The sequence below is a fragment of the Panicum virgatum genome, chromosome 5K (assembly GCF_016808335.1).
Source record: "Panicum virgatum strain AP13 chromosome 5K, P.virgatum_v5, whole genome shotgun sequence".
Classification (NCBI taxonomy): Eukaryota; Viridiplantae; Streptophyta; class Magnoliopsida; order Poales; family Poaceae; genus Panicum; species Panicum virgatum.
This window is the reverse complement of record NC_053140.1, coordinates 4399283-4415305: the sequence shown is the minus strand read 5'-3', so window position 1 is coordinate 4415305 and position 16023 is coordinate 4399283. Positions and strand designations below refer to the sequence as shown.

At 46.1% G+C, this 16023-nt stretch overlaps 2 protein-coding genes and 1 long non-coding RNA gene across 3 annotated transcripts; 2 read left to right on the top strand and 1 right to left on the bottom strand.

Annotated features, from left to right (window-relative positions):
• Positions 1–249: 249 nt before the first annotated feature.
• LOC120710436 lies at positions 250–2314 on the bottom strand. The gene is made up of 2 exons (XR_005689892.1): positions 1900–2314; positions 250–1764 (listed from the first exon to the last, which is right to left on the bottom strand). It is a non-coding gene; the product is annotated as an uncharacterized LOC120710436 (long non-coding RNA).
• A 9339-nt stretch (positions 2315–11653) lies between these two features.
• LOC120705778 (nuclear transcription factor Y subunit C-2-like) lies at positions 11654–12517 on the top strand. The gene has a single exon (XM_039990286.1). It carries the CDS (start codon positions 11729–11731, stop codon positions 12392–12394), a length of 666 nt encoding a protein of 221 aa, XP_039846220.1. The 5' UTR covers positions 11654–11728; the 3' UTR covers positions 12395–12517.
• Positions 12518–12712: 195 nt separating this feature from the next.
• LOC120705777 (noroxomaritidine synthase-like) lies at positions 12713–15427 on the top strand. The gene is made up of 2 exons (XM_039990285.1): positions 12713–14640; positions 14751–15427. The coding sequence occupies exons 1-2, from the start codon at positions 13520–13522 to the stop codon at positions 15160–15162; spliced, it is 1533 nt and encodes a 510-aa protein (XP_039846219.1). The 5' UTR covers positions 12713–13519; the 3' UTR covers positions 15163–15427.
• The last annotated feature ends 596 nt before the right edge of the window (positions 15428–16023 follow it).

The following is a 16023-nucleotide window of genomic DNA, read 5'->3' as shown; positions in this document are numbered from 1 at the left end:
TGGTTATTCTACTCATGTGTGGTGGGTGCATACCTCGCCGCCGAGAATTATGTGCAGGAAGAGACGTTGTAAACGGCGCAATTTGATGCGGCTGTGCTTCACAGCGATGATGCGATGGTATTTTTCTAGGGAAAATTCGATTCATGCCACCACAACTCTGTGAAATTGGGTTTCACGTTGAAAATCATGCCACTCAATGGCATGGATTTCAACATGAAATCCAATTTCAAGAAGTTGTAGTGGCATGTATCCAACTGACCCCATTTTCTATGCCGTACGTGATGACACCTGTAGCCCTTAGGGTTTTTTTTTCTCTCATTTCTGCTCGCCCACCCTCCGTGTTTGACTTGCCCTGCAAACTACTTATCATGTCTGTACTGTACATCAGCACATCTACTATCAGTTCCTAACGACCTCAATCTATGACTCATGATGCAGAGAATCAAGTTAGTAGGGCCTCTATAGTCTATTGCATGCTCCTTTGATAATGTTCTAGGTACTGTATGCGTTTGTTGCGCTGCGCTTGCCGCCAAAGTTGTCACTTCACTTGATACTTCCTGCATGTTCAGAGGTATAGAGCCATCAGCCACGGTCCAGCGGCAATGCAACGCCTCTTGAAATGCATCCTTGTCCTCATAGCCATACATACATGCACTAAAATTTTTGAGAATATGGAATTCTTCGTCTTCCTCTTCAACTTCCTCCTGAACTTCCTTTTCAGCTTCTTCTTCCTCGTTGCCCTTAATTGGAGATAGATGTTTGACAGCATTCTGCATTATGTGGAAGGTACACAATCCATGATATGACTCTGTAAATACTTTCTTCACAGCTTTTCCTATTGCTGCATCTTGATCTGTCTAAATAGTTCTAGGTTGCTTTCCATTATGTGCAGCTAGAAAAGTCTCAAAGAGCCATGTAAATGATGCTTCAGTTTCATCGAATAGAAAGTGCAGCACCAAAAATAGTGGTCTGACGAAACTGATTCAGCCCAAGAAAAACACCAAATGTTCTATATTCCTTGTTTGTGCCAAAAGTAGTGTCAAATGTGACAACATCACCAAAGAATGCATAATCAAGGATCATTTTAGCATCAACCCAGAATGTATTGGTTATGTGCTCCTCACAATCAAGCTGCAAAGCATACTGAAATGATGGATTCTCTGCAATTTTGTCATGAAAATATTTCAACATACTTCCAGCCTGCCCAAAAGCCAACTCCCTTTGCCGCTTTCTTTGTAAATAATTTTTTCGATCACGACAAGTATAGCCAAGGTTGAGTGGTCCACCAACTTGACGACTAGCCAACTCATGTGTAGCTTTTGGCCTGATTCCAGAATCATCAGCGGTTTCAATTTCAAAAGCTTGCAGTTCTGAAATTTTCCTTTGTGATGCCATCAAGTGACAGGTCTCGAGCAACTAAAGCAAGTGATTATGTTCCAGCACAACTTCAGTAATTTCATAATTTTCTTCCCTCCGATCCAATGTAAGAGTCATTCGAGCTTTGCAATCGGTTCTTGTTTCAGCTCTAAAACACTTTGTAACACGATCTGTTAGTCCTTTTCTTCGATGACCCTCATTGGAACAAACAAACCGGCACGAAGTCATCTTGACATCATATTTGCTAATATTTGTGTATCTTTTCCTCACATCGAAGCCTGTACTACCCCCGTAAGCCACCCAAAACACCCAAGCCTCGTCTGGACTTTTGAACCTCAAGCCAACTTGCGTAATTTTGTTGTCAGATAATTGTGCCATTGCCAAATTCTGTTGCAAAGAAGAAAGTGCATGGGAATTCTCTATAAATTGACATCTCTATTTAAGCAATTGCAGCATGATATTGAATCTGATTTGCAGTCACGCACAGTTAACAAGCAAAGCAAAGCATGGGATGGAATTCACCTGGGCTCGCGAGCGTGTCGACGGAGATCTGCGAAGGAGGACTCGCTCCTCTGCGGCAACCTGGACCCTTCCTGTCTCCCTCTTTCACGGCGTCTACGCGGGGCCCCAGTAGCGGAGCCCTTGCCTATCTTCCATGTCGTCGGGGGCAGCGCCGAGGGCTTCGGGTGGCTCCTGCGTTGTGGATCGAATGGACTCTGGCGCGGACCACTGTCTCCTTCGTGGCGGCGCCGAGGGCGGCGCCGCGTCGGACGGGAGGGGCGGCGCAGGGACGCGGCGCAGTGTGGGAGGGGCGGCGTGGAGTCCGGCGGCGCTGCATGGGAGGGGCGGCGGCGCAGCGTCGGAGGGGCGCTGAGGGCGCGCGCAGCGCGGGAGAAAGACGACTCAGCGCGCCAAGCCCCTACGTCCCGCTGAAATCACGAGTCTATCAGATTTTGGCTGCATAAAAAAGGGCAGTTTCGTTTTATCCGTCGGATCAACAATGGACGTCAGATATATGGCCGCCAGTTACAGCTTGACTTACCCAAGGTAAGTCACTGAATCTTCCTCCTCATCGCTCTAGGTGGACATCCAGAGACATCAAGATCAATCGATGACTGCAAGGCACCAGGCAAAATTAGGTCCGTTTTAATCCTAGCGCTAACAGGTGAAAGTGTAAAATTTTAACACTAGTGTATTCAAACAGAAGTGCTAATAGGGTGAGCTAAAATTTTAGACTTATATAAGTGCTAATAGGTAGTATTCAACTTTAGCTCCTCCAAGCAGGAACTTAAGCCATGTGCATGTAATTAATTGTCATTGAGAAATTGGCCATTGTTCTCTTCATCATATTTTCAGAAACGATTAATGTGTGGCTAGACACAGGGATGAAAGCTACTGAGAATATGAATAATTTCTAGACGACAACAGGGGTGCACTCTTCACCTTCAAGGGATATAGGACCATCAAATGGTTCCTTCGAGAATCGGGTTTATCAAAGATATGTCCCTTCTCATAGCTCGAGAAGATTTCACGGGCACTGCAGCTCGTTCGCAGCAGCCATGTCGTCTGGGCTCTCCGGTTCCCTCGCGGCCGCTTTGAGTGGAGCTGGGGTGCTTCCTCTGCCGGCAGCGCGGGTTCCTCAGATCACCTCGCACGTCAAAAAAAAAAACACCCAAGACGGTCAGCCGTGGGATTCCTTGCGTGCAGCCAGGGGTGGTAATGAACTATGGCCTTAATGGTCACTTCACACAGTACAATTTGACTTTTAAATTTTATAACTTTAAGTTACATAGGATTAGGACTCGATACTTTTAGAGTCCGGTCTTTAAATTATCTGGATCAATTTGACGATCCTTCGGTGCAGCTGTCCAGTAATTAATTGTCATCTAGAAACTGGCCATTGTTCTCTTCATCATATTTTCAGAAACAATTAATGTGTGGCTAGCCACACATGAAAGCTACTGGGAAAACGAATAATTCCTAGCCGACAACAGGGTGCACTCTTCAGCTTCTAAGGGATACAGGACCATCAAATGGTTCCTTCGAGAATGAAACTAAACAGTGGACGAAGTTTGTAGCAGCAGTGCCAGATGTCGTAGATGGCTGCCACTGGTTTATGTGCAACTCTCTCTCTCTCTCTCAGGTGGTCACGGGTTGATCGCATAAAACGGACTGGAACGAGCTGGTACGCATTCATCCACACATATGGCCGTTGAACATGCATGTTTTGGTGATCGACAATATGGATCAGGTAGAAACGAGAGAACCCCTACTCTAGGAACACATTCTGTTTGGTTTTCTGCGCTAGGGAGTAATAAAAAATTTTGACCGCTAATTACGGTGTTAAATAAAGTCAGTTTACAAAACCAACTCCAGAACCTCTGCGCTATGAGGGACCGAAAAGGCGACCAGAGGGGGATGAATGGGAGCCAACTAAAACTTTCTACTTGGAAAGTTTGGCCTATGATCCCATAAGCACACCACAAATCCTCTCTTCTATAGTGTGCAAAGTGTAGCTATAGCTGAGCTAGACACCAAGCAAAAACTCTAAGAACAAGCCGCGAAGAGATCGGATCAAAAGCAGCGAGCAAGCAGCAGAAACAGCACGGTATATGATCACCGGTTAAACCGACATGTAAAGAAAACCCTCACCGGTTTAACCGATGTCACATAGCTGGCAGCAGAGATGAAACAAGCACCGGTTGATCCGACGTATAGGTTTGAACAGCATCGGTTCAACCGGTGTTACTTTACCGGATGATCCGACAAAATCGAAACCAACGTCGGTACAGTTGTCCAGAGAGACTGCAAAACAGACAAACTGAACACCGGTTGATCTGACGAAGGAAAACTCAAAGCTCAATACACCGGTGAAAGCAAAACAACAACGCCGGTTAAACCGACGATGCCAAAACACCTACGTCGGTGCAATACGCTAGAAACCCTAAAACGCAAATATGAGCAAAACCCTGATCACCGGTCGATTCAACCGGTGATACGAAAAATTCTGCCCGAGCCCAGAACGAATTTTTCAGCTCGCCACTCTTGAGAAACTCGATGATCGAAGGGAAAAATCAAGTCCAAATCTCACCAAATTTTGTAGGCATGATCACAAAGAACTTGTGAACATATCCACGGAAGGAATCGACGAATCACTCCATGATTTGGGAGGAATCGAGGGAATACCGAGCAAGAACGGGGTTTTCTCAAGAACGCAAAAACTTCATTTCGAAAGAGCTCGTGAATCCTAGGCGTTTTGTACTGATTAAAGAGCGATGGATTCACCACAAAGAGCTCAGAAAAGTACTACGATCTCGTGCTTCATGAACACATAAACGAAAACCAAATTTCATCACAAACAAAACACAAGACGTACGAGATTGAAACGAAATCAAAACCCCGGAGGGCACAAGAAGGGAAGGGTCTCATTTCCCATTCAATCTCAGTACAAGGACTAAAAAATTCATAGTTCAAATCCTACCCTAGAGGAGAAAGGGAGGAAGAACATAAGAGAGGGAGAGAGGCGCACGGGAGGAAGGGGTAGGCGGCGCCGGGTTGGGAGAGGGAGCGTTCTGTTCCAGGCACTAAGAGAGAGAGAGGGGGTGAGGGGGTATTTATAGTGCCCACTCAGGGGTCCAAAATACCCTTAGACTTAAACTAGAGACTAAAACACCCATAGGGGCTAAACCGGAAATATCTACATGATCTCATCCAACGGCCGAGGTTCTTTCTTCGAATCGAAGTCTTCTCCGCGATGTCGCCACATAGATGAATATCCGATCCGCGGTTTTGGAGGGTCCGCAAAACCCGGGTAGGTGGCCGGTTTTGAGAAAACCACCAAAACTCCACGCGCGGGAAGATTCCCGCCTCCACGCCGTGGCCCTGGACGCCGTTCCCGCCTCGGCCTCCTGACGGCCCTAGACGCCGCCCGACGCCCGTCACCTCCTCGCCCGCAGCGAGGCCCTAGACGTCGTCGACGCCCGTTCCTCCGCCAGTCCCGAGACCAACGCCCATGCCTCCACGATTTGGCGTCTTCAACCGCCGTCCGCCAGCTTGGTTTTGTGGCACAAACCAAGAAACCCGCCTTCCGTCGGCGCTTGCGCTCTCGATCCAGGAGTGGACGCCATAGCTGCCGCCCAGCCCGAGCTCCGGTCCCGGCTGCCCTTCACCGCCGTCCACCGCACGGTCCATCGGCCACAGCACCTCCACGACAGCTCTTCATCGACACTCGACGCCCGTGTACCTGCAACCAAAGACCAAGCACACGATCACACCGCACTATTGATAATTCACTCATCACAACCAGGAGTGAGTACTCCACATTCCTCACGCTATGAACCCTAAAGAATCTAATGAGGACTGTGACGCGTGGTTAGAGGATGGTTACTGTAGCATCACTGTAGCCAATCATCAATTAATTACCGCCATTAGATTCATCGCGAAAAGATATACACATCTCTAAAAAGGTTTTGCAAATAGACTTCATTTAACACTCCATGCATACGAGATTCTTTTCTCGGCTTGTGTGCGCTAGGAAAACCAAACAAGACCAAAAGTAGAGTCTAAAAAAACGTTGAAGACATGCACGTAAGCGGAGTCCTCTACCTTTTGGAAACCGTTCAAATGCTCACATGCAAGCACGCAGTCACGTTTCTATGAACTATAAACACGGGTATACTCTACCCCTAAAACGTTTACCATTAGATTTTAAAATTGATGAAGTCACCACAGACATCTCGCTCATTGATAAGTTGCTCGATCAAATGTTTTTGGTGCCTTTTCTAAAATCTAAAATAAATAAATAAATAAATACTGGCTGCGTTGGTCGCACCGTGTCCTTGCATTATTAGCTGATAATATAGATTAGACGACGAGGTCTCTAAACTTTCTCCCGGCCTGTTGTACCTGGTCACCAGCCTCAGTACCACTACATATCCTATTCACCGTCCATAGGAATTTATTGGATGGAATAGGTACAGTTCACAGAAGTGTTCAGTATGTATATGTAATCCACCACTGGCGGAGCTTGATTGAAGAAATCGGAAGAATGAGGGGGGCCAACCTTATGCTACAATGATGAATAGTATCAATATTACTGTTCATATAGTGCAAAATTTGCAAAGCCAGGGGGCCATGGCCCCCCTTGGCCCTTGTGAAGCTCCGCCACTGTAATCCACCGAGATGGAACCATAAAATAAGATAAAGTAACCTCCTGATTCTTGTGTGCAGATACTTAATCTACAATGAGCCTGTTACTGTTAGCTGGCCACTCGTCAGCATCCATGACTTGTAAGGACCAATGGAGGAGGACTCTCATGGACCCCGTCAGTCATGACTTGTAAGGACCAATTTGTGATGCGCAGTTATCCTATTCATGTGATGGGTGAAATAAACACCAAAGCAGAAACTTCACAAACCACAATTCGTTGATCGTGCCAACAGACTATAAGTGCTGCCACATCCCTAGGAGATTCGTAAAAAGGAGCAAGATCCAGTGAATTTTTAAGTCAATTGTGAATGTCCATGTCCAACCACAAACTTCGGATGTACTTACTATTAAACTAACTGATTCACATTTGTGCTGCAGGATGAAGTCGCAATCCGAGAGCCAGAAAAATGCCAATCACCTGGAAGCTAGTTAACCCACTCGTTGGGGTCACAATCAGAGAAAGCGATGTAACACCGACTGGTTTAATTAGCCACGCGGAAAGAAATGGCAATTCTGCTCTGGTGCTACTGGATTGTTCCATCAGAGGAAACACTATAGCAAAGGAAAGGAAATTCTAGCTGGTGTGATCTTCATGGTCGTCATCTGCCAATGGGTTTCTGAGCACGAGTGCATGACACATCATCCATCAGCGCGGCAGCAATTGCACCAGTACCCGTTTGATGTACTAGAGCCTCGTGATCGGCCAGTCGATCGATCGCACGCGCGTCACGGATTCGTTTGGTCGAGTCATGGATGACCAGTGCATACATCTGATCAACCTCTGGATCGGATTCTCAGTCAAGATCCGGTCTTAAGGCTGAAAGGTTGAAACTATCGTTGATGTCAAGGACAAAATTAGACTTAAATGTTTCTTTTAAGACTAATTTTCAACAGACAAAATTAGTCTTAAGAACCAAACAGCACGTGAATAATCAGAAATTTCTAACTAATTTTCATGACCACACGGTCAGGTGTCTTTGTTTCGACTAATAATGAAGCGCCTAACTGCTCGATCAGAGCCTCACAGAGACCGGCACCGAGCTTAATTAGGTCAATTGCTAGTGGTAACTTTTAGTTGAGAAGGTTGGCCAAAAAAAGGGCCTCGAGTCAACTCTGTTTGGCGCCTTTCCCTTAGGCCATGTTTGGTTTTCAAAAAATTTCCGACAGTATCCGGCACATTAAATCTTCGGATACGTAAATGCGGTTGAAAAAATAACTAATTACATAGTATAATTGTTTTATACAAGATAAATATTTTTAGCCTAATTAGTCTATAATTGGATATTAATTGTCAAATAACAACAAAATGTGCTACAATATCAAAACTCAAACTTTTTCGCGAACTAAACACAGCCAAAAGAAAAGAATGTTGGGTGCTGCCTAGCTGCCTTGGTCGCGCCGTCCTTGCACTATCAACTGATAATGTAGATTACTAGATTAGACAAGGCCTTTCTCCCAAATTGTTCAACACACGCATGGTCACCGGCCTCATATATAGAACAATAGTACTGCATCCTACTCGCCGTCCACAGGAATTTAGAACGGGTTAGACCACCGTTCCATATAGTCCGTAAGATAAAATCTGACTATGTAATGGACCATAAAAAATGATAGTAAATTTTATTTTAGAATATGGAAAGTTCCAGTCTTTATCATTCACATGCTAATGACTACAACAACAAAAAAGAGAAAAGATAGTAAAGTTATCTCCTAATTCAATTTCCCAATAAAAGTTCACTTCTAGGTTTGAGGTCAAGAGATCAATGTTATTTAGAAATTTAGAAATTACATATATATACCCCTATAAAAATGCAATCATTGCACTTTAGGAAGAAAAAGTAGAAAAAGACATATGGAGTAGGTTATCTCATATATATAAGGCCAGTCTCAATGGGAGTTTTATGGAGGGTTTCATGACATTAAATATTATTAATTTTGCTGACATGACAAGAAGAGAGAAGGATAGAGTTTCATGGGATGTGAGGAGAGTTTCATCATGAAACTCATCTGGTATAGTTATCTGGTATAGTTATCTAGTTCTCAGTCTAGGTAACTGTGCCCATGAAACCCCCACTGGAACTGGCCTAAAGATGCACTTATTTTAAGATAAATTTTGAACTTTAGAAATGCATTTATTACGAGACGGATGAACAGTCACTGAGAACCTGACCTATCCTGTTGAAACGCTCCATCCACGAAATGCTCCGTCCGGCTGCTAATAATTTTGTAACGCAGTACTAAGGCTTAGTTTATTTACCGTCTAGGTTCACCATTTGGTCAATAATTAGTCTAATAACATTAACATCCGAGTTAGGTGCTATCCCATCAATACCCAAGGATTCATATTTTAAGCATTTGCTAATGGTTTTGATTCCGTAATTATATACAGATGCAGTATTAACGATGAGATTGTTTGGAACAACAAGCAAGCTAGGGTCAAAGGGGTATCAGAGTTTTCTCACTATGGTTGTGTGAATGTTGCACAACCAGCCAACAAATTCTCGATAATTCAAAGTTACATCTCTGAATGTCCATGTCATTTCGTAGATGTGTATTAGTTACGCTAGCGGAATGCCTGTTGTAAGCGTGGAAAATATGATAAACACCTTACTAAGCATTCTCTGAATTTGCTATCAGATTGTGACACCAAATAGTTTAACCAAGAGGGAGAGACAATAAACGCTTTGCTACTCCATCGATCAATCAGCTGTCCATATAAACTTCTGGAACAACACAAAGTTGGTAGCACAGCAATTTTATTTCAGATCAATTAACATGAGGCACATTAAACTCGCTCAATACTCGGCAAAGTTGGGTACTACAAGAAACTTGTTAATCTGAGACGCTCAATCTATGACGAAATCCTGAAAACGTCACGATATTCTGAAAGAATCTATGACGGTTTTCAGATATCGTCAGGGATTGAGCGTCACAGATTAACAAGTTTCCACGCTCGGTCAATTTGATAGTCTCGGGCAGTTTTCATTTGACATAGCATGGTGCTCTATCATCCAAACAAATTAAACCAACTACATATATGTGTTTAAAATGTAAAAAAATAATTATGCCAACAAATTAATATTGATGAACTTGTATTTTTTCATACAATCAAGTTGAATATTCATGAAGGTATTGTTGAACAAAAATAAGTATTAAGTTAGGATGTCACTCTTGTGTCTGCAACGTCCCAATAGATTTGCACAAGTGTGACATTTGTATTTTTATGTTTATAGTATCTAAGCATGTAGTATCTTATTTTGCAGAAAAGAAATAAGCAATCGATTGTTCCCTAAAATCATTAACCAAAACTTGTGATGGGTAGCCTGTCTTGTTGAATAATGTGCAGGAGACGCTGCAAGCAGCAGCAATTTTGGGTTGGCCTTAACAATGCTGAAGCGATGACATTTTTATGCATTATCATCGTATATTTTAACACCAACTGTCCTTTGCATTTTTTTATCACTTTTGATTGCCATAAGTATATTTGGAATTAGTTGGTAACAACCTCAATCTATGACAAATGATGGGGAGAACCAGGTTAGTTGGGATTGGGACTCTACCCTATGCTTGGTGCTAACTGCTAACGTTCTCTGTACTTGGCTACTCAGAGTTGCAGTTAGACTTGCCGCTCCACCTGCGCCCAAAGCAGGAGCATCAGTGGCGCGTCAGTGTTTTCCCACTAGCTAGCTAGGTTGCGCGCATGCTGCCCAACCAACCAGAGCAACAAGATCTCCGTCGAGAAACCGAAGCCAAATCTGAATGTCCGACCGGCCAAATCGTGCGAAATCAATGCTAATGACGACCCTGCCTGCGTGCAAGGGCAAAGCCAAACATACTCCTAATCAACCATTGGACGAGCGAGAGATCTCGCCATCAACTTTTCGTTTTTTACCAGAAACTTGATATAAGACAAGATAACGACACCCTGATAACTTAACCTCGCAAAAAATAAATACGGTGCCTTAGCTACTCAATTGATCCATTAGCCGGCATAAGAGCAACTCCAACAACTTGATTTTCTCCTTTCCTTTTCCACCTTTTCTCAATATAGGGGATTGATGGTGAAAAAACCCATTCCAACAGATTGATTTTCCATCTCCCTTTCCCCATTATTTTTTTTCAATCCCCAATATTATCTCTCCAATCCCCAATAGAAAGGGGAGAAAACGAGTCTCCCTTTCCTGTCCTGCTACTGGTTCCTGTTGGCGTCAAGGCCGCACGCCCCTGCTGTGCTGCGATGGATGAGCTTGTTCTGTGCGTTCCTGCCGACGTGCTTGCCAGCTGCTCTGCCTGCTTGCTGCGCGAGAGCGCCGCCGCTTGCCGCCGGCCGCTGCGTGGACAGAACCTGGCCTGGTTCTTGACTCACGTGCACGTGCCCCTGTTTGACTTTTCTGCCTGGACAGACGAGGGCGCCGGCGGCGGCTCACCCTGCTCGCCGACGGATGGGGAAAGGAACACGAGGGGAGGGGAGGGGAAAGGAAGTGAAGAAGGTGTGACAATGACAAGTTGACCCCACGTGACAAGAGGGGGGAAGGGGAAAGGAAAAAATCTAGCTGCTGGAACACTTCTCCCCTATAAGTTGAAAGTTGGAAAAGGGATTCCCCTATATGGTGAGAAAGGGAAAATGGGAAAATGGGAAAATCAAGCTGTTGTTGTTGCCCTAAGAAATCTTAGCCTGCCGTTGCTTGATGTATGACGTGGCCACGCATCAGCAGGACATCAGGTGGCCAGGGATCTCCATCAAAAATCGAGAAGAAAAAATAGGATACATTTTGTAGGGCAAATAAGAAAGAAAAAGAAAATACGTTGCCGATTTTCTGGAGGAAAATGGTTTTGCTAGTTAGTTTTTTTTAGAGAGGAGATGGCTTTTGCTACTTTTTTTTATAGAAAATAGATGGCTTTGCTACTTGACGATGACGCATGGACCTTTTGGGAGCACCATTGGCCCAGTGGGCTTTTCTGCTCAAATAGAATGTAATGGGCTTTCACCCGTTGACGGCGCCGCCCGCGTCGATCGGAATCGGAATCGCGCGGGAAAGTCCCCAAAATTCCCCGCCATTTCTTGCCAATCCAATTACACCACCGAATCCAACGGCGGATCACACCACCACCAACATCCACCTCCAAACCCAAACCCTAGCCATGGCTACCGCCGCCGCCACCGCCGCCGACGAGCCCACCGTGGCAATGGAGGAGCCGCTCGGAAAGGAGGACGAGAGGATCGACGAGCCCGCCGAGACGATGGATCAGATCGCGGAGGAGCGGGAGGAGGCCGGGGATCCCGCAGAGGCAATGGAGCAGATCGAGGAGGAGCCCGCGGAGCCCGCCGATCCAATGGAGCAGGTCGAGGAGGAGCATGTGGAGGCCGCCGAGCCCGCCGATCCAATGGAGCAGGAGGAGGCGGTGGCGGAGGCTGAGGCCGAGGAGGGGGCGTCGCTGCGGCCGACGCTGCCGGTGGGGAGGGTCAAGCGGATCATGCGGGTGGACCGGGACATCAAGAAGGTGACGAGCGAGGCGACGCTGCTCATCGCCGCCGCCACCGAACTCTTCCTGGGCAGCCTTGCGTCCGGGGCTTACACGGCGGCGGCGCGGCGCGGCCGTCGCACGGTGCGCGCCGCACACGTCCGGGCCGCAGCCCGCGCGCACCGGCCCACGGCGGACTTCCTCCTCGACTGCCTCCACGCCGAAGTGGAAGCTCCCCGCGCTCACCCGGCCGCCGGATCCGCTGGTGGCGGTGGCGGAAGAGAAGCAAAGCCGCTGCCGCGTGGGACCCGCCGCATCGACGCCTTCTTCCAGAAGGTAACCTAGAGGCGTCTCTCCGGTCTCCGTGTATGTGCTTTCAAATTGGTGTTTTAAATGTTTACTTCAAAAGGCGCTATGTGTACTGTGATGAATCTATGAACTAGCAATTAAATTATGCGTTTCTCTTTATAGGGTTCATTGCTGTTGGTTTCAATGATATGTGTGAGCTCATACCTTAATTACACTGCTGCAATGCAAACTTGATGGCAAATTGGCTCTTTTCTTCCCTTGCTAGGACTGTAGCACATGATGATAACTGTCAGGTTGCTTCTAGCAAGGTTCTCTCATGGAACATTGATGAGATCCTTGCCTTGTAGTTAATGTGTAGCTAGACTCTAGTTAGGAAGCCAAGCCGTGTCGGTATCAGTCGAGCAAGCATATAGCATCCCTCCTGCAGTGGGACATGCTGCAGCATCACAAAATTTGCATGAGGAATTCTGCATCTGCATCTCGGAATCCCACACTTTTTGGGTGTTTGCAAAGGAAACAAGTTGAGCTTATGTTTTAGGTTTAGGAAATGTTCTGCTCCCAGCATCAATAAATTACCAGTCTAAGCAGAATTAGAATCAAACAGAAAATTAGAATGACTATTTATGTGTTAGCTCATAAGCCACTGTGATGAGTCAAACTGAGTCTTCAATGCATACTCTCATATCACATTGTTTACCATTCGCTAAGGCCAGTCTCAATGGGGGTTTCATGACATTAAATGTCATCAATTTTGCTGATGTGGCAAGGAGAGAGAAGCATGGAGTTTCATGGGATGTGAGGAGAGTTTCATCACCATGAAACTTATCTGGCACGGTTACCTAGTTTCCAGTTTAGGTATCTGTGCCCATGAAACTCCCACTGAGACTGGCCTAAGCAACCTCAGCAATCAAATGCCAAAGCCGAACATATATAAATGTGACATACTATAATAATTTGAGCCCCATAATTTTAGCATTGGGCATATGAATGTCATGAGTCCTGAACTCAAGGGATACCAATCCCACAAGGAAATCAATGTACACAGGTAGCTTCTTATAGTACACCAAAACCATACATTCGAAATTTGCAAACCCAAAGGTGAAGCCTAGGCCTATTGCTGCATGCACTTCTTCCCTGTGCAGCTCATAACCTTGCACTACCATGGGCCCCTTTTGGAGCTTCATTCCATCCTATCCAGAGGTCTTCCTAGCAATCATCTGCTTTTTTGGGCTTTCCATCTTCCGCCTCATCAGACAGAGCCAGAAGAGCAGCCTCCCTCTGAACTGGCCTGTTGTTCGGATGCTTCCCTTCCTCGTGGTGAATCGGCACTGCATTCACGACAAGGTTGCGGGTCTGCTACGTGAGGCCGGGTGCACGTTCATGTTCCTCGGTCCATGGTGGCTGGACATGAACATCTTGATAACCTGCGATCCAGCCACAGTCAACCACTGCCTTAACACCCACTTCGAGAAGTATCCAAAAGGTAGAGAGTTTGCTGAGATGTTTGACATTCTTGGCGATGGGCTCCTTGTGGCAGACTCTGATTCCTGGGAATATCAGCGCCGTGTGGCGACAACCATCTTCGGTGCCCATACCTTTCGGTCTTTTGCGATGTCCATAATCGCAAGGAAGGTTGGTACTGTCTTGCTACCTTACCTTGACCACATGGCTAAGCACAGTTCAGAGGTTGAGCTGGAGGGTGTTTTCATGAGGCTCTCGCTCGATGTCTCGTACTCTATGGTGTTTGCTGCTGACCTTGACTGCTTATCGGTGTCTGCTCCGATGCCTGTGTTTGGCCGTGCCACAAAGGAAGCAGAGGAGGCAATGCTGGTCAGACACCTTGTTCCATCGAGGTTGTGGAAGCTCTTGAGGTGGCTCAATGTTGGGACAGAGAAAAAACTTGCCGATGCAAAGGTGGTGGTCAATCAGTTCATCTATGAGGAGATTGCCAAACGGAAGGCACAGGTGAGTGATGGGAGCCAGGCAGATATACTCTCCATGTACATGAAAGTGACCTTGGATGCCAGCATGAGTGAGCAGCAGAAGACCCAGTTCCTGCGTGACACTGCAGTGGGGTTCATCCTCGCTGGGAAGGACCTTATTGCCGTCACGCTCACATGGTTCTTTTACATGATGTGCAAGCACCCGAATGTCGAGGCAAGGATACTCGAGGAGCTCAAGGGCCTGAAGAGCAGTACCTGGCCTGGGAACTTCTCAGTCTTTGAGTGCGACGAACTGCGGTCTGCCATTTACCTCCAAGCTGCACTCCTCGAGACACTCAGGTAATACATCTTTTACCTTGTCCGTCCATTGGTCTCCCGGGCTACTATCTTGAAAACAAGCCAGTGTCCCCTTAATCATCTGACTGGATGAGGCATTGCTTATGTTTCAGGCTTTTTCCGGCAACGCCATTTGAGGAGAAGGAGGCCCATGTTGATGACGTCCTACCAAACGGCACCAAGGTGACGAAGGGCACAAGAGTCATCTTCTCGCTCTATGCGATGGGGAGGATCAAAGGGATATGGGGCAAGGACTGCATGGAGTTCAGGCCAGAGCGGTGGATATCCAAGAGCGGCCGCCTCCGGCACGAACCGAGCTACAAGTTCCTGTCCTTCAACTCAGGGCCCCGGAGCTGCATTGGAAAGGACCTCGGCCTCAGCAACATGAAGATGACAGCTGCCTCCATCATACACAACTTCAAGGTCGAGCTGGTCGACGACCACGCTGTGATGCCACAGAGCTCTGTCATACTGCACACGCAGAACGGGATGATGGTTAGGCTCAAGAGAAGGGCGGCAGCTTGATGCTTCCTATCACTTAGTTCTTGCTTTATGGGGTTTTGTAGCAGTTTATGCAACAATATGCATTGGAATATTTAGAAGTTTGCACCCATGAATTTGGAATTGTATTGAAATGGGAACATGTGATAGGAACGCAATAGTACGGTAACAAGTGTCAGTGGTAGTAACAAAATTGTATGGTTACTGTTGTTGGTGTCTAATACCCTTTTACTTGATTCTATGTAAATTCTAGACCTGTTAAGTACAGTGTATCTTATATTCCTATCTCCCTGTCTGTGTGTAGTGTATCCTATTTTCCGACCCCAACTGAATTGGTTGGGATCATGTCAGCATACAACTACAGATCACATCTTTTGTCACAGGAGGGTACACACGGCATACACATTAAAGAGATGAGCTATGCTGATACAGGGACACCATCATACTCGTAAGTTTTTTTTATTGGACATTTCCTTTTCAAGACCTGGTCTGGAGTATCATATCCAGATGCTACCTGTCATCGGATCACAACTTTTCTTAACTTGAAAAGAAACATCGCCTTGCCCCCACACACATTTGCGTGTGCTCTCGCCTTCATCTGACAAGCAAAGTTCATTGGTGCAGCACAACCCTAGTTGGTGACCTTGTTTTCAGGCGCACAGAGTGGTTGGTGATTGAAGTTAATCCTGAACTTTCCTGATGAGAAGACCCTCCTGATTGAGGTGTTTTTGTCTGCAGTTAATTACCCACAGTTTGCTTACTACCAATTTGAATAATTCGGCTAAAAATGTTCAGAAGTAGCACACCACCTCATGGTTTTATAACTTTTCTAAAAGCACTTTTTCTTTACCATTGGCTTCAGAGTTCAACTTAGGTAGACCAAGG